This window comes from Lytechinus pictus, unplaced genomic scaffold (assembly GCF_037042905.1).
Source record: "Lytechinus pictus isolate F3 Inbred unplaced genomic scaffold, Lp3.0 scaffold_19, whole genome shotgun sequence".
NCBI lineage: Eukaryota > Metazoa > Echinodermata > Echinoidea > Temnopleuroida > Toxopneustidae > Lytechinus > Lytechinus pictus.
Window position 1 is genome coordinate 16,021,210 of NW_026974140.1, and position 24,681 is coordinate 16,045,890.

A 24,681-nucleotide genomic window follows, 5' to 3' on the forward strand; every position below is an offset into this window, starting at 1 on the left:
TATAACCTAAAAGGTGTAAGCATTTTGTATTGTCTACCCAAATGTGTGCAATCAGAAAGATTCTATGAAAAGATCATCGTAAAATCAAATAAATATTTTTTTCTTTGTATAACCTAAAAGGTGTAAGCATTTTGTATTGTCTACCCAAATGTGTGCAATCAGAAAGATTCTATGAAAAGATCATCGTAAAATTAAACAAATATTTTTTTCTTTGTACATTAAGGTGTAAGCATTTTGTATTGTTTACCCAAATGTGTGCAACCAAAATATAAAGTGATCAATATGAAATTAAAATCATACTATTCATTCATTATAAGGTGTAAGCATTTTGTATTGTTTACCCAAATGTAAGAAATCAAACGTTCAATGGATGCATGTCAATAGCAATCTAAATTTACTTCTTAAACATTTCATATGCAATAGTTATATTCCTAATTCAATCTTCAATCTTGTTTCTTATAAACTCAAAAGTGATACTCAGTGATAATTGATAATTTCTTATACTTCAGGTGCAAAGTGGAAATGAAATGCTAACAAGATTCTGCACATTTTGTCCATATCAATATCATAAATCATTCTTATTAAAAAGGTAATTTTTGAAGGTATTGTGGAAAATTCATACTTTAGATTTGAACAATTCTATTTTGAAAAACTAATTCCAAGTATCAATTTCCTTCAAATACTGAAGGATATTGTTTCAGTGCTAATTCATAATTTGCGACTTGGGATACAGGATACAAATTAATATTGTAGAAATTTGAAGTTCATTCCAGTCACTGCTAGCCAGTTAAATACTATTGGCAAAAAATTCTTTCATTACCTCTTATGTGTGAACTAAAATCTAGATCTATCCAGAAAATGTCTTAAAGTGTACAAATGTACACAACAATTATCTATCACCTCATTTTGTATCTTTTTCAAAGCTATGAAATATCTCCACAATCAAACAATTGCCTATGATAGAAAATCAAACTCGGGTTGCCCGATGTGACATCTTTCATCCAATAATCCATGCTAAACATTTCATTAACCAAGATGATTTCCCTAAATTTCTTTGTATTCTGGTGCCATATGTGTTTCCAGCATTCTTTACACACATAGATATGATGCAGTTGGACATCTTCATGCATAATAGTAAATGTTCATTTCAATGCATAAAACAAAAATCATTCAACTTGACTTATTACTATGTTATCTCAGTGCTTAAGTTACCAAACCAAGGAAATGGGTGAGAGATGGATACATAGATGGAAAGAAACAAAGAACAGGACACAGAAGAAGCAGAGGAATTTACACCGAATCCTCCTACAATCATCATGATGAAACAGATACTTCGGAAAAAAATAAGAAAGAATAGAATCCAAAAATTCAAAAATCAACAAAGAAGAGGAATAAGAATGAAACAGTAATGAAATCTCATATGATTCAGAAAAAACAAGAAAGAAAAAAAAGTGAAATTACAATGAAACACTTCTGAAACCTGGTCTAATCAATGATATATTGTCCTACAGAGGAATTCAATGAAATCTGTTGCTTTGTTGCTACGGCAGGCAGCCTTGGTTTGGAGTACTGGTTGTTTTAGAGCATGCCAAAGCCTTTAGCATGTGTGATGGCTTTGAGTAACCTCTCTTCTAGTTTGGCTTTGCTGGAGTACTCGGGAAGCAAGAGAACATTGAAACAGGTGTGAGAAGTTGGTAACCTACATGAAGAAAGATAAACGGTTGTTATTAAAAATGATCAATGAATTCAAAGAAAAGTATGTAAAACATTGTTAGAAATGAAAGTTAACACTTTGGGAAAATGAGGAAAGCTGCAGTGGAAGAATCATTCCGATGATAAGTTGAATTAATACTGTTTAAAAAAAAATTGAAGCTGGTATAATTTTGTACAATTTTGATTATGTATCATAACATGTTTCTGTGCATAAGCTTTAGGGAAGAGTGACTTCATACAATGCAAAAAGTGTATATTAAAGACCATTAAGTATTAGATTTCATGAAAAATTTAAGACCATTAGGGTGCTTGCCCAGAAACTTTGGTCTGTTTCATAAAAGTAACAAATTGCAATAACAGTTAAAAGCTACTAAAATCAATTCATTTGGCGAGTCGAGCACAGAGTTCATTATTTAGGTCATCTATGCACAAGAATGCGTGCATTGTTTGATTTATACACCCCCCCTCCCTGTGTTACTGAGTTGCCCCGAATGCTATATTTGATCTAATTTCTAGATAATTCCAGACCTTGCACTATCCTGCACTCTGACATCAGAGTGCAGGATAGTGCATTTGGTATGATGTCAGAGTGCAGGGTAGTACATTTGGTATGACGTCAGAGTGCAGGATAATGTATTTTGGATGACATAGTTCAATTCAATGAATATCATGTGATCCGATTTAGACCAATCAGATTACAGAACATTTTTGGGAGTTGTAAAATATGTAATGATTTGCACTATTGCCTCATATGGTGAAGTCATAATCTCCCTTTCCACAGCCCAACAATGCTTGAAGCAAACAAAGGAATGCCTGTGCTGAAATAACTTAATAATAATAATAGATACAATAATAGATACATCTTAATTAGATGTTCAAGGAGCTCAAGAGCAAATGCGAGAAAGAAAAGAAATAAAATTTTGAACTCTGTGGAAGAGAATTCCTGGGTCGGCCCTACATGAGCAAGTGCTCGTCTCCCCCCCCCCCCCATGATTTCTTTGAAACCAGGACTCTTTGTGAGTTATAGTAATCAGGTGAAGTCCCATTGATAATATAAAAGACCATAAGAAGGATTTTGAAGACTATGCATTCCCTGAGGGACAACCAATGAAGACTTTTTAAGACAAGGGTGATGCGACTGCGCTTGCTGGATAAAGTTACAATGCGTGAAGCTGCATTTTGTAACTTCTGCAGTTTCCCAATTGAAGAATCTAGTAAGTTGTATTGGAGGCCATTACCAATTGATACATGTATTTCCCACGTGTTTCAAAGATGCTGGGATCAGCAAATTCCAATCCACTCCCCATGAAAGGTGAAGCGAGAATGTCTTTAATATTTGAGGATATAGTACCTATCTGAGTCTGGACCATTCTTTGCCAGGATAAGTCTGAGTTTTGATAGGCCTCCTACAGGAACCCTATCACTGCCTGTAGTGAACATCAATAGCTTCTTCTTCTGTTCTTCATCCATACCATGCACAATCTCCCAGAAGTACCTGAACAAACAGAAACAAAAACAAGATATTTCACATGTCATAATAATGAAATAAAACGTGTAAATGTATTCAATAATATAATTCAAATTTCATTTCATTTAGTTTTAACCATGGCGTGTTTCCTTCAGCAAGAAATTTACCAAAACATTGCGCTGCACTCAACCCAGGTGAGGTGAATGAGTACCTAGTAACAAGAAGTTCCTCAAATGCTTGAGCGCCTGTTTGGTGGCTCGGCTACAGCCGCGGTAATAATAATTATGATACCAATTGTTACACGCAGTAGAGTATATTAATATAGTAGCAGGCTATATAAATGGTCCATATTATTATTATTATTAAATTTCAAAGCTTACATTCAAGTTATTAAATTACAATTTGTGTAATCAAAACAACACTCTTGATGGCCTGTAACCAAGACTAGAAACTAACATTCTTGGAAGTACATTTTGTATACCCTTCTCTTTTACTTTCTACTTGGTTTAACACCATTTAGACAATAAGATTATATAAACTGTTCATTAACCAAATTTTGATTTAACTATGTAAAATATTAAATGAAGTGGAAAAGAGACCACCAGGGAATAATACTACAGTAAGACCAAGTTAGTATTGGACCAAACAGTTGGAAGATCATGTGGATAAGTGGATCCAAATCTATTTTTCTAGAATTTGAATGGATTCCTTACCTGATAGTTGGAGATGTACTGGTGTATCCTCCATCATACTCGGTAGCTTTCTCAAGCTCATTGAAGTCAAAGTTCTGAATCAAATCAAGAAGTGGGCATGAATCTAATTAACTCTTTATTCTTAACTGAATCACACCAACCATGCAAAGATACATTAGTGTTATGGATAAAGCGAAGTTAGCGAACAATGTATATATCATGCCCCTATGTGTTTAAAGAATGCTCGAGGTCAAAAAGGTATAAAATATTTGGTGCAAGTATTTCTTTGGCCAAAGTAAAATGAACTTATACAGTTACACTCATATAATTCTAAATCTAAACCTCAGGAAATTCTACTTTTGTGAGATTCACTGTAACTTTCTACAATTTCAAGGCATAGATGGTAACAACTGAATTACACCTTTGTTTCATTCTGTTTTTGTTTACTCTAAAGATTTGGTAATTTATTCATTTATTGGTTTAACTGATTACACTTTTGTTCTTATAATCCTGGTAACTAATTAATAATCAGAAAATTGAGCGCTTAGAAACATCTGTATGAAGCCCCTTATGTTATAATAATTATTATTGGTATCCATAGGAGAAATGTCTTGCTTTCTTATATCTATGCAAATAAAACTGAAAGAAAAACATATACTTAGGACATTGTAACTCTTGAAATGTTAGTGATAAAAAAGTCCTTTGGCATTTTCATTTGGTTAACTAAGATACAGTGTACATCAACAAATATAATTTATGAAAAACTAATCCTGTTAATATTACACATGGATGATAGCCTGACCAAGTGATATACATATGGATTTCTTTTCTGAAGACTAATTCTCTGACTTACCTTGCTCCCACAAACAAGGAGTTCCACCTCATCTGGTCTAAACCAATTCCTAAGTGGACTCTCATCCGTCACCATATCAAAACCTCTCCTGAAAGCTCTGAACTGTCTTTCTATTGACTTGTTCAAGATGAAGTCTGCATACAGATCAACAAACTCCTATCAAAGACATACAAGAAGTATACAAGAAATGCTGTAGTCAAGCAGAAAGGATTTTCAGTAGCTTATAACTGTCATCAATGAAAATCACTGACATCTCTCTTCATGAAATGCTCTCGTGTAGAGCATGTCATTAAAAGGACTTGTCGGACATTTTCTCTGACAAATCCTGTTTTATCTGACAATTACCATAGTAAAAGTGCTTCTCAGCCAATCAAAATCAAGGAAAGTTGTCGTATCAGTCAACTTGTCAGACAAAAATGTTGCTGAGAATGAAATGCTCTCCTGTCATTACTAAGACAACATTCAACACCAGCACTCAATACGAACTGCCGTAAATGCGTCATATTTTCCAAGATCAGTCCTAATACCAGCCTGAACGGTGTTGTGACAACACCAACACCAGTTTTCATCGATTTACTTGAAATCACCCCATGAGTTCAATTTGAATATATTGAAATTGTTTTGTTAGACACGACCCAGAACTGCACAACTATTTCATCACAGGTATACCAAAGCATCCTGACATAGTATCTGATTAAATTCTAAACAACTCACTTTATCTTTTGATTTAGAAAGACAACATTTGATATGAAAATTCCTAATTACCTGTCTGTTATCAGCAGTAACAGGGATCTGGGCACCATTCTCCTTCAAGTCATGTGTAATGGTACTACCAAAGACATCTGTGTAACTGATCATAAAGTTCATCATGAATGTCTCTTCTACTGCATCTTCATGTTCAAGGAGGGACTTCAAGCTGTTGTACAAAACCTTAAGTAGAAAATTAGAGAAATATAGATCAAACCTCAAGCTTTATCCTAGAATTACTAATGTTATTCAATTAAACTAGATTCTTTGACCATTTCAATCACATTACATGAAATTGGTTTATACCAACGATGATTATCCAAGCACACCATGGAAGATTATTTATTGTATATGATTTATCACAATTTAAATGATTATTAGAATTATTGTAATACTTTCTTTACCCTAAATAGACTGGGGATGGGAGCCACCCAGCCCCTCCCCACCTATGCTCTGTGTGTTAAAATCAAATAGTTAAATAATTTCACTGCAATGTTTCCTGACATTTCTTTTCAAGTCTCCCACTACAATTTGAGACCAAGTTTGTGATGGCAGGGTACGTGGTTCTGAAGTTGATTAAAACATGATTTCCTGAACAAATCAAATGCAAACTCTCGCAAAATTTATAAATGTAACACTATTTTACTGATTAATATTAATTCATTTGATATTGTTTATGAATAAATTGGTGTTGCCAAAAAATCAATTGAAAGACCAATAAAAAACAAAGAGTTGAAAAACAGGGAATCACATGAGAAATGTATAAAGCAATAAAATACATATGAAATTCATTTTGATGTTGAATTTTTTTTTCAAAGTAGATTTGCTGAGAAGGTGACAAAGAGTTCCTACAACGAAAATGATCATATTTGGACCTTATTTCTTGATTTTAAGCAGAATTATGATCTTCTATTCAATTCTGAACTGAAATAATTCAACAGAGAATTTACTGAAACAAATCAATCATCACTATAACTACAAAAAAACAACAAAAAGATATTCAAATTTCAATTTATTATACACATTTTTTCTCTCAATAAATGCTTACTGGTTGAGCATCGTAGAGATCAGCAAAGACTCCTCGTCGTCCCATCAGCTTCCTGTAGACAACCATAGGGAAGGTAACATCTAGGATGATATTATTATAGATGGCCAAGCCTAGTACAATACCTATTAGAGTGTACTGACGGTCTGTCTCAAATGATGTAGGGTTGAACCAATATGTCTGCATGTCTGTATTATGGGTAAACATACCTAAGAGAAGAGACAGGGAGAAAAGATAACATTTGGGGAATCGCAATAGATAAACAACATCAATAAAATTTTAACATTGATTTTTTTCTATTTTTTAAATGCTCAGAATTTGGACATCAACTTGTGTTAAAATCTAACACATTTAGCACTGGAAGTTTTTTAATCAAGTCTTGCAATTCATGAGGGATGAGCTTAAATTTCTCCTTTTCTGCTGCAATTTGATCTGTAGTACCAGTGAAAGTTTAGGTTCATCTAATAATTTGCGTTTTGTTAGATTCATTTTTCAAAAATATAGTGCAGTGTAAACAAAATAGTCTTTAAGCATAATCTTCCAACTCAACTCCCAGTAAATTTGTTTGTACCTTTTTCTATTCAGTGTTGGCTGTTCGGAAGACATCAAATTCAAAAGGATTCAACTAATTCAAAGTAAAATATATATTCCAATACACTTACCAATATCAGGATTAAAGATCTCTTCAATGACCAGTTGGAAGAATTCTTTTGAGACCCCGCCTTCATCTACACCTTGTTCTCCTTCAAACTCAACATACAGCTGCTTCTTAAGATCCATGGGGTTGTCAACTGCAATCATCTCCAACTACAACAATGCAAATGTGACATTGATAATAAACCTGGGGCCCATAACACAAAGGTTAGTGATTAATTGTATGCTTGATTTTCACGATTGATTGTACATTGTAGTCAATGCAATCAATCATAAAAAAAATAATCTAAGATCATTGCTAAACTTTGTGTTACAGGCCCCAGATCATCAATCGTAAACATCAAAGACACCTTGATTTTGATTGGCTATTAGCAGTACCATGGTAATTGTCACTGACATCAAGCCTCCATATGATGTTAAGGCTTATTAGCAAATAATTAGGAATTCAGCCAGGATTTATCATAGATAAAATCCATTAAATGAATTTAATCATTCAACAAAAGATCATATCTTAAATTTCTATATTCTGGGGCTACTCTTCCATATGGCACATTTCTATATTATGGCTAAAATTGTAAAAAAATAAAAAAGGCACAACAAATATGGACTTTATATCATTACACTGATATGTTAGTATAAAAGGATAGGAACCTTACCCTAACTAATGAATCATCTACTACATGGTCTCGACGAACTTTGAGCTTGAGATACGGATTGATTTCTTCACCCTGTACCAAGCTATTAAGTAGTGTCAGTCTCCTCTCATGATACATTCTCACACGATTGTCATAATATAAACCTGTGTTCTTAGTGGCAGGTGTTAGAATGAATGGATAATTGAGAAATGCAAATCGTCCATCACTCTCCTTCTTATAGTAGGTGAAGTCATGGTCCACTTCCAATTGATCATTCAATGGCTCATTGTAAAACTCACTAAATGGGATGAGAGGTTTGCGACAATCCAGAACAGTTAGGCCAAGCTCTTTGGCAAATGAGTCTTCTTTGGGGGGTTTCCTTTCTTTGTTTTCATGTCCGATAGCTCCAAGAAACTCTTGGAGATTAAGCTCCTCCTCCTCTGTGGATAGCCTGCTCTGACGTTCCACCTCTCCACCAAGTATACATGCATAATACAGAATCTTCATGCAGTCTGTTGCTGAAGTTATTGCATCATCCTCGTTAACGGTGTTTCTCCGCGGTCCGGAATTAAAGTGTCCACTTAGCACTTTGAATGTGATTAGCTGCTGCAAGGACTGTACCTTGCGGGTGAGATTCCCTGGTGAGAACTTGGCCCACACCCTTGCAAGACTACAGCAGGCCGGGAGAGGAAGATGGCTCAGGGCCCGGCAGAAGGTGGGAAAGGCAACCTCTAAGTACTCCGGACTGGACATCATGGGATTCTCCATGGTGATGATGATAAAGTTAAGATGATTGCTACCATCACGAAAGTGAGCATTCACTCTGACCTCCACATCAGCCATGTGAGCCAGACTAGTAACTGCATTCAGCATAGCATTATTAACCCTCTCTTCATCTAGCTTTGTGATTGCTTCATAGACCCTCTGCACTGACTCAATGTCCACATCCAGACTCTTTGTAGTCTTTGATGAACACTCTCCTAGATCATGATCAGCAAGGCGTGTGCTAATACTCTGTAGACCTTCATCCATCTCATCCATTTCCTTTTCATCACTCTGCTTCCTCTCTTTATCTGAAAGACCTTGCTTCTCAGTTCTTAAAAAGCTCTTGTTCAATGACTGCCAACAGGAAAAGACTTGGCCGATCACACGAACAAGAGGAGAAAATTTATTGGACTCCACACACTCATTGATGATCTCCATGATTTTGGCTTCTGTCAAGAAGGAGATGTCTTTTATACCTACAGAAAAGGTTAAGGGTAAAATTATCAACAGTTTTGGTCTCTACAAATTTAATGTTGTTCAATGCATAATTTTAAACATAAAACACACTTATATAATACATATATTATTTTGAAACAAATCATTACTACATTACTACATTAATACATGGGTCTTTTTAATATTCTGCAAATTTACAGCTAGTCAATAGATCCTTGTTTGGATAAAAAGTGGCAAAGGTTATAATGTGCATTTAGCAGTAAGAAAAATCATCTCACTTATGCTAATATATGAGCACTATACGCTTCAAGTAAAAAACAAATATTGTCCAAAGTTGTGCAAAATAACTGAACTGCATGATGATCCAAATATTAAGATGTGCTTACATTTTATCATACTATATCATAATAATTCAATTATTTAGGAAAAAGTCAATTTGAAAGATGTCATGATTCTGTCTTACCTCAAAACATAAAATGCTTCCCTAACTTTAAAGTGGAATCCAACCCAAATAAAAACTTGTTTTTAGAGTATTAAATGAAAAAAAGAAAAATCAGACAATTTGATAGGTGAAAATTTGAACAATATCAGACCATGGACCTATAAGAAATGGACGATTAACGCGGGCATTTTTTTGATGCAATCATAGTCGCCGTATCCTGATTATGTGCATATTAATGAGAACATACAGGTGTTTTGACAATAGCGGCTACCGAGGCGAATCTGATCTTTACAAAGAAATCTTTTTCCTCTTCTTGGCGTTTGTTGGCTGATGTCCTGTAACAGATTATACCTTTCAATTAAGATGGTTCAGTTTTGGAGCAGCAAATTGAGAAGCAGACGATTTTAGTGATATCAAATATATTATTATCGATTTGCACACTTCTGCACACTCATAATGACCTTACTAACAACGAGAGGGGGACGACCCCTACAAGAAACCCACCATGTTTCTCTGGAATGTCATGAGGAAATCTTTAAAATGTGATTATAAATTACAATCAATCAATTTCATTTCAGCCTCTATCTCGAAATATTCATACATTTTCCCAAATAAAAACAACGGAACTAAGATATTTATTTGTAAACCAGAACTGCACATTAATTTCAGAGAATTTAGGTAATTTATTACCTTCTGCGCATACAATTTGTCTAATGTTAAATGTCTAATCACCGAAAGCTTCTGTAACTCATGGTTTAGTTGACGGCGACCATGATGGTATCACAGCAGATAAAATATGAAGAGAATGTTATTCACATGACAATAACAGTCAGATGTTAGTGAATTCATTAACTAACCGATGAATGTCCAGCTTTCATAGGTCCATGATCAGACAAACAATAAGAAAGTTATTAATGTTTAAAAGTTGGAAATATTGGTAATAACGATAAATATGGAGACTTCAAATTGGCCGCATGTGATGTCATAGTGACGTAAGGAAAGGACTACTCTTCCATGTACTCCAATACATAAAATGGCAAAAATGTCAATTTTTCAAGTTTTACTTCAAATTAGATTTTTCTTTCATGAGGACATAAAACAATATACATACATGTACATGTACTATATGGGTTATATTTAGATTACTGCCCCAGGGGAATGGGTACTTACGGAGAACACCACAAATCCCTGATAATTAAGTATATGGCCTACAGGAATGTTGTCCTTGCCCCTTGTCATAATTTACTTACTCAGTTGCCTGATTTGAAATCTACATATTCTTAGGGATCTCAATTTTAAAGCAGCCATAACTTTCTTATTGCTTGTCCAATATCTTTCAAACTTTCACCATTCTGGGAGTTTTTGTTTTCTCCTTTCCAACACAATATTTTATGACCAAGGCTGGATTCCCCTTTAAGAGTTTTTGATAGGTTCACAATTTGCACCTTTTTCTCTTCAAAACATTGCTTTCAACACCTCATATCCTATTTCTAGTCTTTGTTGCTAAGCTTTTTATCATGCTGTGTCTGAATGAGCCTAAATCACTTACTATCTGATACTGATGAGCTCCTGTGTGTGTCTTGAGGCTTTGGCAAGAGGGTTTGTTTATCACTGTCTGATGAACTTGTTGAAGGTGTATTCCTAAGAGAGCTTGTTGATGGCTGTTCAGGAGATACATCCATGGGTGTTGTATCATCAGTCTGATCTTCTTCATTGCCCGTCTTGAGCTGTTTGTTAGGAGCAGACTCACACAGGGTGGCTTTACGTTTGAACAGATCAAGAGCCATGGCTGCTGCCTCATTACTGCTCAGGTGGGTGCGTCGTCCACTGGAGGCACAGAACTCATTGCAACAGCTAGTATTGCCACAGCCATTGGTTAGCTGGTAGAAATAACGCTCTATAAGGCCTCGAGCTTGGGATCTCTTCCTACAATGTTAAATAGAACATACAGGAAATAATTTTGCTTTACAAATTTGAATAGCATTTTTGGTCATAAGAGAAAAGCTCTCAACTAAGTAATGTACAGTCCGAAGTAAAAATATGCTATACAAAAGAGTTTTTGCACAGCAGTCTTTCATTGCGATGCAATATCAGGAAAATTATTCCCTGACATATAGAACTCCCATACCATTATTTTTTCAGTCCATTTAAAAATGAAACAGAAGGCCTGTTTGTTGCACGTATTGATAATGAACCATATGTAAAGACACATTTTTCCTTCTATATTGTCTCTTTTTCTTTTCCCAACCCTTTTTTTATAAACAAAAAATATGCACTGTGTGTGAGTCAGGTTTTATTATCTCAGAGAAGTTTATAGATCAAGTTGGCCAGTTTGGGGGTATAATAGACACTTGTACCAAGCTACAAAATAAGGTTATTAATATGCCATGGTGAAGTCCCTTTTTGTGCTGTAAGCTTATAAACATCAAATGGGCCTCCGGGGTTAGTTGGAATGAAATTATGAATAAAAACATTGGATATGAGAAAAAAATATATAAAGTATTTCACACTCTTCTGAACATGTATTGTATACCATGCTTGTTTTGTTTATCAGTTAGGTCTGAGTGTGCATTTAAGGCCTATTGTAGGCCCCTAATGCAATATTAATCCTTATCAAACTGGGGGGGGGGGTCAATTTGAGCCCCCCTGGAGAAATTTTGTCACTACTCCGCCGCGCGAAATTTTTAAAACTACACTGCTCGCTGACTTTTTACTTTCAAGTCTTGCGCATCATTTGAGACCAAATTTGCGATGCCTTTGTGCGCGGTTTTGAAATTACGCAACATTTTGTACGTGCATGTCGGACCCAAAATTGCTCAAAAACGTGATTCCATGTACAAGGTCAATGCAAATTGTGTTTTTCAACCAAAAGTCATAAATGTATGATTATTTTTTACTTTTGTTGGTTCAAATAGATTTATTTTATGCTTTTTATGATCGCAAAAGAGTCCTGACAAAGTTCATCAGAAAAAACAAAGGTTCGAAAAAACAAAGAAATACAAATAAAAAAAACAAAAAATAAATAAGAAATTGTATTCTTTTGAAATTTTTGGTGGATATTTGTCATAAATGTGAAAATTGATACTCTCACCAAAAATTAGCATTATACTAGCTTAATAAATAGAGTTAAAGGGAAAAAAAAAAAAAAAAAAATTAGGGCAAATTTCATATGCTTATATTGATGCAGAAGTACATGAAATTGCTAATAGTAATATAAAAAAATAAAGCAAATAGGCTAAAACCATGTAATATTAGTTTTAAGTAGTTTTAGTATAATTTTTAATTGACCATGCAGTGTTCCAACTTACCCCGTATTGGGGTTAGTTGGAACGTTTGCGATGGTCTTGTTCAAGGTGGATTTTTTCAGTAACCATAATAGAGTTTAAAATTTTATGGGGTACATTTGAAGCCTTTAGGTATTTGCTTCAAGCTGATATATTGATTGTTTCTCGAATAAAATCTATTTGGATTTTACAGCCATTTTTGTCAAAAATGTTCCAACTAACCCCAGTCTCCCCTACATGTAAGTTTGGAATTTCAAAGATAAAAAATTCACAAAGATACTCTTTGCTAATATCACACACTTACATTTCATCTGAAGGTGTACTTCCCCCGTCTGTAAAGCTATGGAATGAATGAAAGAAAAAAAAAATCAAATTTATTCTGCACAAGAATGAAAAATTTCCGCAAACATGTACAAATAAGTCAAATAATATACAGTAGTGTGGAGGGAAAGACCTTCACACTGTATGTAGAATCCACTTAAAAATGAAAATGCCTCAATTTGTCTCATTTTTCACTCTTATTTTTATGTTTACAATTTATATTTGGTAGGACTTAAACCTAGCACACCATCTTCTTGAGTTTCTGATGAAACTGTAACCTGATGCAGTGATGCACTACACACTGCGCTAGCAAGCGTTTGCTAACAGGAGAGGTTTCATAGGATTAGGCCTACATAGAGTTGAAACCAATATTTTAACTGTAGTCATATAGTGGATTCAATTTTTTCTGACAAATCAAGTCAATATCATTGGTAGATATATTAGATCCTGCACCATAATCTGATGGAGTTAAGCCATATTTCGTTAACTCATTGAGTGCTTCGTGCACGCTACGTATCCTACTATAACATGCCACACTCGTGCTCGCACGCCTACTATTGATTGCTTTGTGCTTGCATTGTTTCCTACCCTCGCCTGCTTCGTGCATGACTGCGCAAATTCGGAATTACAATCGTTACGCCGTTTTGCATTGTATTGCGCATTGCATGCACGCCGTAATTAGCACTATTGTGTGTAGTGCGAACTCTGCTTTCTGACAGATCAACTTACTCACGCGATTTACATTCGACTTTTTCGAGTATTTCTACATTTTTTACAAGATATGGCTCCGCCTCCGAGAGGGAAGAGACCTAGGTTTTTTGATCCATACAAAACACTCCACAAAATGGAACTACTTGATACAACTCATCTTTTAGCGGTAAAGATAATAACCAATCCATATAATGAGGACACCATTAAAAGGGGTATGAAATTTCCTACAACTTTACTACACAATATTTTGTGGATAAACTAATCGTTAGAGAGTTAGAAGCAATTGTAATCAAAACTATTGAAAGGAGTGAATACGACTCGCGATCCCAAAACCAATGTGGCACAGGGGGGTTTTGTGGCTGGCACAGGGGATTAGCATCGGATTAGCACTGTGGCGTTGGGTTAGTAGCGTGTATGGCATGTTAAGAGTTAAACACTTTTCTAAGCTATTTAAAATCAGATTGGCTTAATAAATGGCATCTATCTTTAAAAAAATTGTGTACAGTACATTCTGTATGTGACTTGCCACCCCCAAACCAACGATAAAGTTGCCAAAAATGAATTTTAAGATTTTTATTGAGCTTGAAAAAGAACATCCTAAGCATTAGAATGAAACGTAAATTGTCAAAATTGTCGACAAAAATCCACACACGCTTATATCTCATCTTTTATTCAGCTTGACAACTTTAATTTTTACGAGTACATGTAAGAATAGGAAATACTCTTTGTAGAGAACCATTCTTGACATATTACTGGCTTTGGGGTGGAAGTATTGTATGGTGTGGCACATCAAGTCTGCAGAGTGCCTTTTACATGCGCATTACTCATCATCAGCATGATGTCATGATCATGTGATAAAGACCTGTGCAAACAGTAACAAGGTGCCATTGCCAATGTGCAGTATAATTCATATTTTCAATATTAAAGTGTCTTTTAAACTGTTACTACACCATACATGTATTTTATCATGTTTTTCTTCATTTCAGTTGTAATTATTAAAGGGCACTTCCATCCCAACAAAAAGTTGATTTGAATAAAAAGAGAATAAAATGAGTAATAATGCTGAAAATTTTATCAAAATCAGATATAATTTATAAAATAAGAAAGTTATAACACTTAAAAGAATAGCTTATCTCCACCTATATGCACATCCTGGTTGATATTCATATGAGGGTTCCGATGACATCATCTACATGTACATGTACATTTACTCCATATTTTTATAAGCAATACAAAATATTTTAATTTTCTCCTCAATATAAAAATTATAATGCAAAAAAAAGTTGAACTCCTCCCAGAACATGTTGAAATGTAATTGTTGAAATTCATAATGATTGAGCAAATGAGCAAGATTTACATGTATCCAAGTCCTCTCGTGGCTGAATTTCTCAAAGAATTTAACCACTTTCTCCTTAAGTTAAATTGATTGTTTTTGTATTTATAAGAGGAAAGAGTAAATTATATTGGTAATTTCTTTTGAATAAAATATTTTGATAAATAAGTGAATTTCAGGTCTGAAACCCCCCCCCCCAGAATTTTCTTCCTCTGTTTTCTGTTGCAAATTGTGCAAATGTGCAAAACTTTTTGGGCACAAATACTATTTTTGTCATGAGAAAGCTCAAACTCTATACCTTCTTACAATGCCACTCTTGATATGTGGCACCTTTTACAAGTAGATGGGTCAGCAGCCAGCTGTTCCCATCAAGATACAGACAACATTTTTGAAAATTCTGAGTAGCAATTTTATATTAAAACTTAGATCTTTAGCTTTATCATAACCAAAAAATCATTTGGGCTCAAACAGAAATTAAGTGTAAAAATAACATGAAAATATATTTTGTACCATGTTTTACCTAGATATTACATTTTTTTTTTAATCCAGAAATATGACCAGAAAGAATTATTTTTCTTCTCTATAAAGATACCAAAAGCATGAAATTTGGTCAATATTTACAGCAGCAATGGCTGAATAAAAAGAGATGTTTTCATACGCACCAAGCTCATTAACATAAAATACATGTAAGCTACTTTTTGTGGACCTGCCGACAGACTGGTGAATTGTGCAAAATGAATGCGTGGAGACATACATGTATACATTGACAATCATTTGTTTTCCATGTACATGTAGGCCTAACACTAACATAAAAAAAGTGACAGGCTAGGCCCAGGCTAAGCCTAAAACCCATGATTTTTCATAAGAAATCATAAATATCATAAACATATGAAGGGGGAGGGGACCCATGTCTGTGCACCTACAAATTTAACCGAAGATTAAAAGTGAATTTATTTTTATTCCACAAAAAAATTTCAGTTCATACTGTTCCTTATATTAATGAGCAAGTGTGCCAAAAATCTCGTAAAAATTTGAAAGAAAATTTCAGATTGAACAAAAACATGGTGCTCCATGTCTGCGGACCCAGGCCGTGACAAACAAGCTTGCCAAGTGAAAATGACGTGCGGGCAAGCATTTCTCAAAGTAAATTGCCCAATCAGGCAAGTGGTTGTTTGAAAATAAAACAAATAAAATGCTGGTAAATTTCAATAAATTTTGGATAAATTACAATTATTGGCAAATCATCTCTCATACAATGTCAAACCAGTAAAAAAACAGTGGAAACATGTAAAATCAGCGCCAATTTACCAATAACTTATCGCCAGGTAACTCATTCGGAGAACAGCTACATGTAAATGTATGGGGGCTGCAATCTTACGCTCTAAGATACACTGTGCGCATGCGCTACTATTTGGCGCAACTTGCCGATGACGAAGACTGGGGAAACATATTTTTTTCGCCCGCGGCCGTGTGCGCATTCTCCATACATCGGCGCTACATGCACATTATGAGCAAGCCAGCTGATTCTCGAGCTCGCTAGCGCTGCAATCTTCATGACTCAGCCTCGAGATTCATGATAGTTCCCAAACGAGTAAATAATGAGTCGTAAGACTAAAATTGGCGATTTTGTCATCACGATCGACAGTGACTTAGTTTTATAGCTCCAAAGGTAGTTTGAGTAAAGCTACATGTACTAGTGAAACTTAGTAAAAATTAGCAGATCCAAGTCTTATGCTCTTCATAATCATTATACATGTATTACGTTAATGATATAAATGTTAAGCGCTTAGAAACTAATGTAATAAGCGCTATATAAATGTACATTATTATTATTATTATTATTATTAAGTCTATGATGGCAATAAGAAGTGATGTCATGACTTTGCTGAAAATAAACATATATACCTACCTATGTGTGTTTACTACATGATTCTCGTTTGCTGTTATTTCTCTTGACCTTTAAAATTAAGTGTAGTACCGTCATTTTGTGTCTATTTTTAATTACAACGTTATTTTCACCTTCTATCTTACTCCAGAAATGTATTGTCATGTTTTACCACCGAAATTCAACAGCCCTGACCTTTGTTTGACATACGTGTAGCGCATCGCGTGTTCAAAAGTTAATCTGTGCGAGCATCACTGAATTCTGCTGCACCACATGAGATATGCAACCCGAAAGTTGTAGCGGCCATTCGCTCCCGCATCACGCTCAGTCCCCATGTCAAATGTGGTGAGCATGCCGTCAACTTGAATTCTGCACAAATTCAATGAGGTAAGAATTTTCCAGTTTTTTATTTGTAATTGGTTATTTTGAAGATATGATACTAAATTTGCAAGATAGCGGCTTGTTTTTGATGAAGATTTGTTTATATGCCATTTTGACAAGAGTTACGACAAACTTTTGTATAATTATCTTTTTCATATTAGAAGGATGCACAAGAAAAATATTTTATAGTATACCGTACATCATTATTGGCAGTAATATCATTATGTGAGAAGTGAGATTTTATTGATAGTCAATGGCGACAATAGTCAAATATGACTAATCGGCACTCAAACCAACATAAGAAGAAGAAGAAGCAAGAACGTTTGCAAACTCAGAACAAAATCACTGCTTTCTTCATTTTTAGCACATTTTTCGATGACCCCGTTCAATTTTTAGCTAAGGTAGCCGCCGTGTACTTTGGAATTATGGCGCAGAATCCACATTTTTAATGACGAAATTTGACTTTATAATTGAATTGAATAACTTTATTGACCATAAAGGAAATTCTTCTTTCACTGCTTTACACACATGTAGATACAACGTATATACACAGAAAAAAACAAAAGGTGATGAAAACTTGTGAACATGAAGAAATAATTCCAACTCAGCCTCAGGTATCAGGGACTCGATTTTAAGGCGCGCGAGAGCGATCGCGCGCTACATGCGCGCCATAATCCATTTTAGGTAGCGCGATTAATAGCACGCCTCGCGATCGCTGAGCAGAAATGCCTAAAGTCGCCCTCGAAATCACCCAAAATCATGCTTTCGGGGGCGACATAAAATCTGAATGTCGCCCCCGAAATTATTGCCGAGTGATAACAACTCAACGGCCCACTAGCGCCATATGCTCGAGCTCCGCTTACCATTTAAAAATCATCCAAAATCCACACTCAAAATCATGAATAAGCCTTGAAAATAGCGAGCGCAGTTTCAAATTCCGAAGTTGCGTCTTTTTTTCTGTACCACGTATTTCCATACACATGGTACCAGGTATGGAAAAAAAAATCAACGCTACGGTCGGGAAACAGTTGCATGTATAGGGATCCATTATGACTACCACCATGTGCAATTTTGAATGCACGTGTTTACCCTACAGATATCACAATTCTGTGATAAAATAATTCGAATTACACAGGAAATAAATCCCAGTCTATTAACCTAGCATTGGTGAGTTGTCATTCGGCTTTGCTCTTCAAAACGGCCTATTAACATCCAAAATAAGTTACCTTATTTATTAATTATAACTAAAAAATCATTTTTTTTTCTTTCTAGGGGATGAGGTAAATATCAGAAAATAAATCATCAAACAAAGCTCCATCTATTTTACAAGGCCGGCGCATGTACTAGCTAGCCAGTCGGAGCTCTGTCTCTCTGCCAGAGCTCCGGGGCCTGTTGCATGACGAGATGAGCGATACGTACATGTAGGAACGTCCTAGGACCATTCTTCCGAGATAGGAAGATTGGCGACAAATCAGCGCTTTCCGTTTCACGAAGGCAATTTTGTCTTTCAAGTCCACGACATCGTTTGATATCGATAATATCGGGAAAATATTTAGTCTTCATCGTCGCCTGAACCTTTTATTTCGGAATGACGACTTTTCATAAAATCATATATTTCAATAAAAGGGGATCAAATAATGTTTTATTTATTACTGATTGTAGAATTGATGTATGGAGCGTACTTTATGAGGTAAAAAGAGAAAAAACTTTCAAGATTCACAAACATAACTGGATAAAATCGAAATTTTCATTATTTCCCTTATTTAGAACACGGTGTCCTTTTAGAGACACCTTTCATTGATATTTCGACGAAAGAGACCCTTGTCCGACATAAAAATTGATTTAACTAAGTAATGTCGACATTTTATTAGTTCAATATACTGATTTTTTATGCATATATATATATATAATGATGATTTTGCAAATTATGCGTTAATATGTTATCTGTTGAGGTAAAAATAGGGTTTGAATGGAGTAAACAAAATCAACAGTGTCTGATTGTATGAGACTAAAAAGGAAAATATGAGAGGCTGCCTGTGAAAAATCTAATTTATTTATTTTATTTGTCAGATATAACGCAAGAAATAAAAAATGTGAGTGTTTATAGTATAAACATACCTCAGTTGCATGATGAGTAACCGAAGACAAGGAAACTATGAAAATTGCTGCGAACATGTCCAAGTGGATAAAGTAGTGCTTTGAAATAACAATTAAAACATAGAAAAAGGTGTGCAATCCGCAATGGAAAAAATACTATTTACAGAAATAATGCTAAATATTACAATGATCATAAACGTTGGTCATCTGTCAAGTTGATCACTTAATTTATGGAAGCTTATATAAGAATATAGTTTAAGAATATAAAAAATATATATGTTCAACATTTCAAAGTTGAGGAGTAGAGACTATACATTATTGCTTTATAACATTACATAGGGGCCGAAAGGGGCCACCCTACGATTTAAAATGCGCCTCTCCATATGGACTTTCCATAATCTTTTCTTTAATGAACTAGCTTATCTTCATTTGTAATAATTGTGATGGATTCGTTAGCTATAGGCCAAATCTGTATCTTAAATTCAATTAGCTATTTTGTTAATGCAGACTCTTTTTTGTTTTGTTTCACTGTTTCACATCTCAATCATGAGTTAGCCCAAATCCGACAATTAATTTTCATTGATTAAAATAAATCTCAGCAAAAAATAATTAGGCCTATAATGAAAATGAAATAAAAACAAATGAATAATTTACCATGTTTAACATTTTAGTTTTGTATCTTGTTTTGTTTTAGCTGAAGGTTATAAACACGTTTTTTACCTTACATCATTTCTTTTAAAGAAATTTGTTTTCATGTTGTTTAATTATCCATTAAAGCATGAGGGGTCAGAGAGATAGTTCCGCCCATTTCGATATTTCAAATAAAAATTAATGGAAATGGTGTGGGGATAGGACGGAGAATAAAAGAAAACATATTTCAAAAAAAATATTTGGGCCTACATTACCCCCGGACATAATGCCCGGAGAAGTTAAAATGACATGTTTTTGGTCGTCTAGCCGTGCAAAAAGACGACCTGTAATTGATGACAACTAGCCCCCATATAAAAAATAACTTAGGGCCATCCCAGATAAAATGCATCAGTGTGCAACCCCCAAAAAATGTTTAAAGGTGATATGTCAGTGTGGCTTGCCGTAAACGCATTTTCTCTCAATGCCGACGGTGGCGGGCGGTGTGCAAAGAAGATCATGCCTACGTAGGACATGTCTGGAGGTGTCTTTCCAAGGACCATTCTTCGTATCGCCCAAATCGGCTTTGTGAAACAGTTGAGCGATATCTCGTTCTTACGTAGAATGGTTCTACGAAAGACCCTTTCATGCAACAGGCCCCTGGGGTACAATTCGCTCAGTAAAGGCCTCAATGATGGTGATTTTCTGTTTCAGACAGAGTTTACATTTCAGGTATATTATTCACAACTGCCAATAAAGTTTGATGATTTCTTCATTGTCATGTATAATTAAGTTCTTAATGAATACATTCTCACCGAATTTAGACTCCCCCATACGGAAATGCAATTTTCATGGAGATCTGCGTTTTCAAAGAACTTCAGGAAAAGTTAGGGTATGTGGGCCTTTATTACATGTACATGGCCGAGTACAGGGTATTGTACTGGAATAGACGGAGTAGAAATTAGATATTGAATTCATTTATATCCAAGTCCAACTCATAGTCACACACACACGCACACCCAAATCCAGGATTCTAAGCATGAAAAAATGACTTTAAAAATCATACAATATTAAACAAAAAGTAATAATTCATTAATAAGTGAACAGGTATTCCTCAAAATACAAAAAAGTAGCATTTAAAAAGAGCCCCCGAAATTTGACCAAAAACTTAAAATGGAGCCCTCGAAAAAAGAAAAAAAATTGTCAGTGACTTAACTTTTAGCCAAAGTCAAAACCTCACTCAAACAGGTTTTATAACACACAATCTAATTACAATACATTGTAAAACAATTATAAATATTGCATATTCGATTGTTTCCTTCCTTTGGTTGTTGATTGTAACTTAGTATATATATTTCCTCCATCCGTTTTGTTAATTGGACAAAAAGCTCCCCTTGTATGTTGAAGAGCTTTTTGCAGTGCTCCTCTACCGCTCTCCTTAAAAGTGAGGTATGGTACACTAAAAAATCTACAATACACAAGCATTTGAAATACAAATCAAGGTTAAAGTCGAGTTTAGGAATAAATTTATATTCTAGAATAATCATGTTTAGTTATACAAGTACTGTAGTTATCGGCAAGAAGTAAAGATCAAGCTGATGCAAGTGAAATTGCAATAGAGAGTAAGGGAAGTGCAATAGTAATAGAGAGTAAGGGAAGTTCAATAGTAATAGAGAGTAAGGGAAGTGCAAGAGAGAGATTTTGGAGTTGAAAAATTGGGTGAGTGCCTGTGTATATAAGTTGTTTAATGTGTGTTGTGGTGATTGCCTGTGCTGGCTTGTGAAATAAGATTGCCATGTCAACATGTCGAATCGAATGGAGGCATACATGTATGTCTAACGTCAGGGCCCAGGCGCGTTACTTTACTGTCTCTCCAGATGTCTAGACTCTAGCAGTACTATAACCCAGGGAGCTCCAGCCCACGAAGCGGGCCGGAGCACAGGACTCATCCGTGTAATACCGTAAGTAACGGTGTATTAACCGCACCCGTGTATTAACCGCACCCCCAACTTTGGACAAAAAAAAAAAAAAAAAAAAAAAAAAAAATCCTTCTCACATTTACATGCATATTTGAGGTACGAAGAAACAAAAACTAAGTTCAAGATTTCAAAGTATTCAAAGAGATTACCGGTTTGCGGAAATCTGCTGTTCTTGATCAATTCATCTACAAATGTTAGCAAGAAAGAAAGAAATTGGCATTTTTTCCAGTTGTTTTACGGCTTCGTGCCGTCTCTCTCATACGTGGTGCACCCCTGCACGGTGTACATGGTATCTTATGAAAAGCAAACAGGAAAGAAAAAAATAAGCTGGCGCGAAACGGGACTTTGAGGGGTTAAAATGAATAGCGCCAGCTTAAGTCGCACTAAAACCACAATACAACGCAAGCTAGCTCTCGGCACTTGCTCAGCTGTGACAATTATTACCGAGAATGCTTGGCGTCTCTTTGAACTTAGCCAGGGAACTTCGCTGCTTTGAATCGAGAATAAAGTCAAAATTAGTGTCATGAAGGTGGGTGCATTTGTTATGGACACTATTTGATTAAGATCGTAATAATCGCTTCCCATTACCCGCGGCTCATACCCCTCTAAACGACATTGCCCTGGGCGGCTACGCCCGGCCACTCGATGTGTTGTGAACTGGCAGACTTCTTACATGTTCGGGAGGGGTTACGCGGGCGGGCTCAGACCTGTCACCGTGGATAAACCGCACCCCCGACTTTTGCTTATATCCCGCCGAGAAAAAGGTGCGGTTAATACACCGTTACTTACGGTACTAGTCAAACATATGCTCTCCAAATGGGGTCGCAATAGCACTCGAAATAAAAGGGGAAAAAATAAATTATGCACTTACCTCGATTATATGGATGAAGGTCTATCGTGACACACTAATCCTGACATCGAGGCACAAACTGGACCCTCAACAAAAGGACAAGTTCTCTCGTTTGTTCTCCTTCTGTCAAAATTGAAAACAAAATGGCCGATCGATACCAAAACGAACGCGACATAGACATCTAACTTTTCCTTTTTTGAGGGTCCAGTTTGTGCCTTGATGTTGTCAGGATTGTCACAATAGACCTTCATCCATATAATCGAGGTAAGTGCATAATTTATTTTTTCCCATTTTGAGTGCTATTGCGACCACAATTTACCCCATTTTGTCCACCTAGTATTACACGGACGAGTCCTGGGCTCCGGCCCGCAAAGGCGGGCCGGAGCTCCTGACCCGGGCCTGGGCACTAGCTCACTGCAACCATCCTGCCTGTGGCGAATCTACAGGTAGGACTATGGTATGCCAATGCTGTACAGATCACACACTTTAAAAAATCATTAAAATATCACTTTTGTGACCAAAATTACTAATTTCCTAGTTACAGTTGCAATTTATTTTTCATAAGTAACTTGGGAATAATTTTTGTATTCACCAGAGCGCTCAAAAACTTGAATTTTGGGTATATTTTTATGTACGCCCTCTATTGGTGGAAAGTAATAATATGGCAAGAAAATTTACATTTTTCAATCTTTATTTTAAATTAAGAAAAAAAATAGAATCAAATTTATTTTAAGAAGAGCCAAATTGTATGATGATGAATAGTTGTTGTAATAGAAACTGTCAGAGTAAAAAAATCAAGCATTTGTCCCAAACTAAGAAAAAGAGAAAATAAGCCAAACATTGCCACCCTTCTTTGGCCACACATGGAGATACAACAGAGAACAAGGTTATCATAATATTAATATTTCATAATATTATAACCTTGTCCTTGTTCATTGAAATAATGAGTGGGCCTGGGTTTAGAGTCGACTTGCAATTGAGAATAAATCATTAACAAAATAACGGCATGAAAAGCTTTGCAATTGAAGAGAACATTATATCATAAACTGAAAATTTTGAAGAATTTTAAAGAAATTCATGTTTAATCACAAGTAAAAGTTTAGGTGAGCATACATGGGGAACCCAATCATCGCCTGGGGATTTAGCTCCTGTGTAATTCGAATTACTATACCACGGAATCGTGATATCCCCATTGGACATTGTGTGCATGGGATTTGCATGCGCAGCAGATAGAGTCCCCTCATCAAACACTGACCTTCCTCCTTCCACTTCTGTTTCCACTGCTTCTTCTCGCGAAGCCTTGTCAATCTCCCGTGATGGATTCATACGCATACATCAAATGATTTCGTTGTTTCTGAGATAAATTTCTCCTGTTGATTATCACATATATCTATAACAATCAGATAAGTTGTTAATGAGTCGTTAAAGAACGTGTAAATAAGTACCGGGTTGGTCGTTTCCTGACGTTGACCTTCCCTTGAAATGATATTGTGACATCGATCCTGCGCGCGCATATCATGTACGTACTCGACTCAGCATCAATTTTCGATCCATAATATTCTCAGGTTATTGGTTTCGTCGGTTTGTTTTTAGTTGTTTTTATTTTTTACTCTATATGCCATAACGGTAAATGTTTTGAATATTATTCTGTAACATTTCATGAAATAAATTGTTGCGATTTAATTGGGATGTTACTAACTTCGGTTTGTTTATTTTATATTATATTCAACATGATAAAGCCGC

At 35.4% G+C, this 24,681-nt stretch overlaps 1 protein-coding gene across 2 annotated transcripts; it reads right to left on the reverse strand.

Annotated features, from left to right (window-relative positions):
• On the reverse strand, positions 1 to 24,450 carry LOC129260811 (ubiquitin-protein ligase E3A-like). Of its 2 annotated transcripts, none has more exons than XM_064114158.1 (12): positions 24,194 to 24,450; positions 22,960 to 23,061; positions 13,059 to 13,094; positions 11,020 to 11,396; positions 7,829 to 9,048; positions 7,181 to 7,325; positions 6,522 to 6,727; positions 5,492 to 5,656; positions 4,727 to 4,882; positions 3,895 to 3,968; positions 3,065 to 3,208; positions 1 to 1,699 (listed from the first exon to the last, which is right to left on the reverse strand). In XM_064114158.1, coding segments are annotated over exons 3-12 (2,610 nt in total). In that variant the 5' UTR covers positions 13,061 to 13,094; positions 22,960 to 23,061; positions 24,194 to 24,450; the 3' UTR covers positions 1 to 1,578. The 2 variants fall into 2 exon arrangements, with proteins under 2 accessions (XP_063970228.1, XP_063970227.1); XM_064114157.1 differs by lacking the exon at positions 22,960 to 23,061 and adding an exon at positions 19,504 to 19,581 and having other exon boundaries at positions 24,194 to 24,430.
• Positions 24,451 to 24,681: the final 231 nt, after the last annotated feature.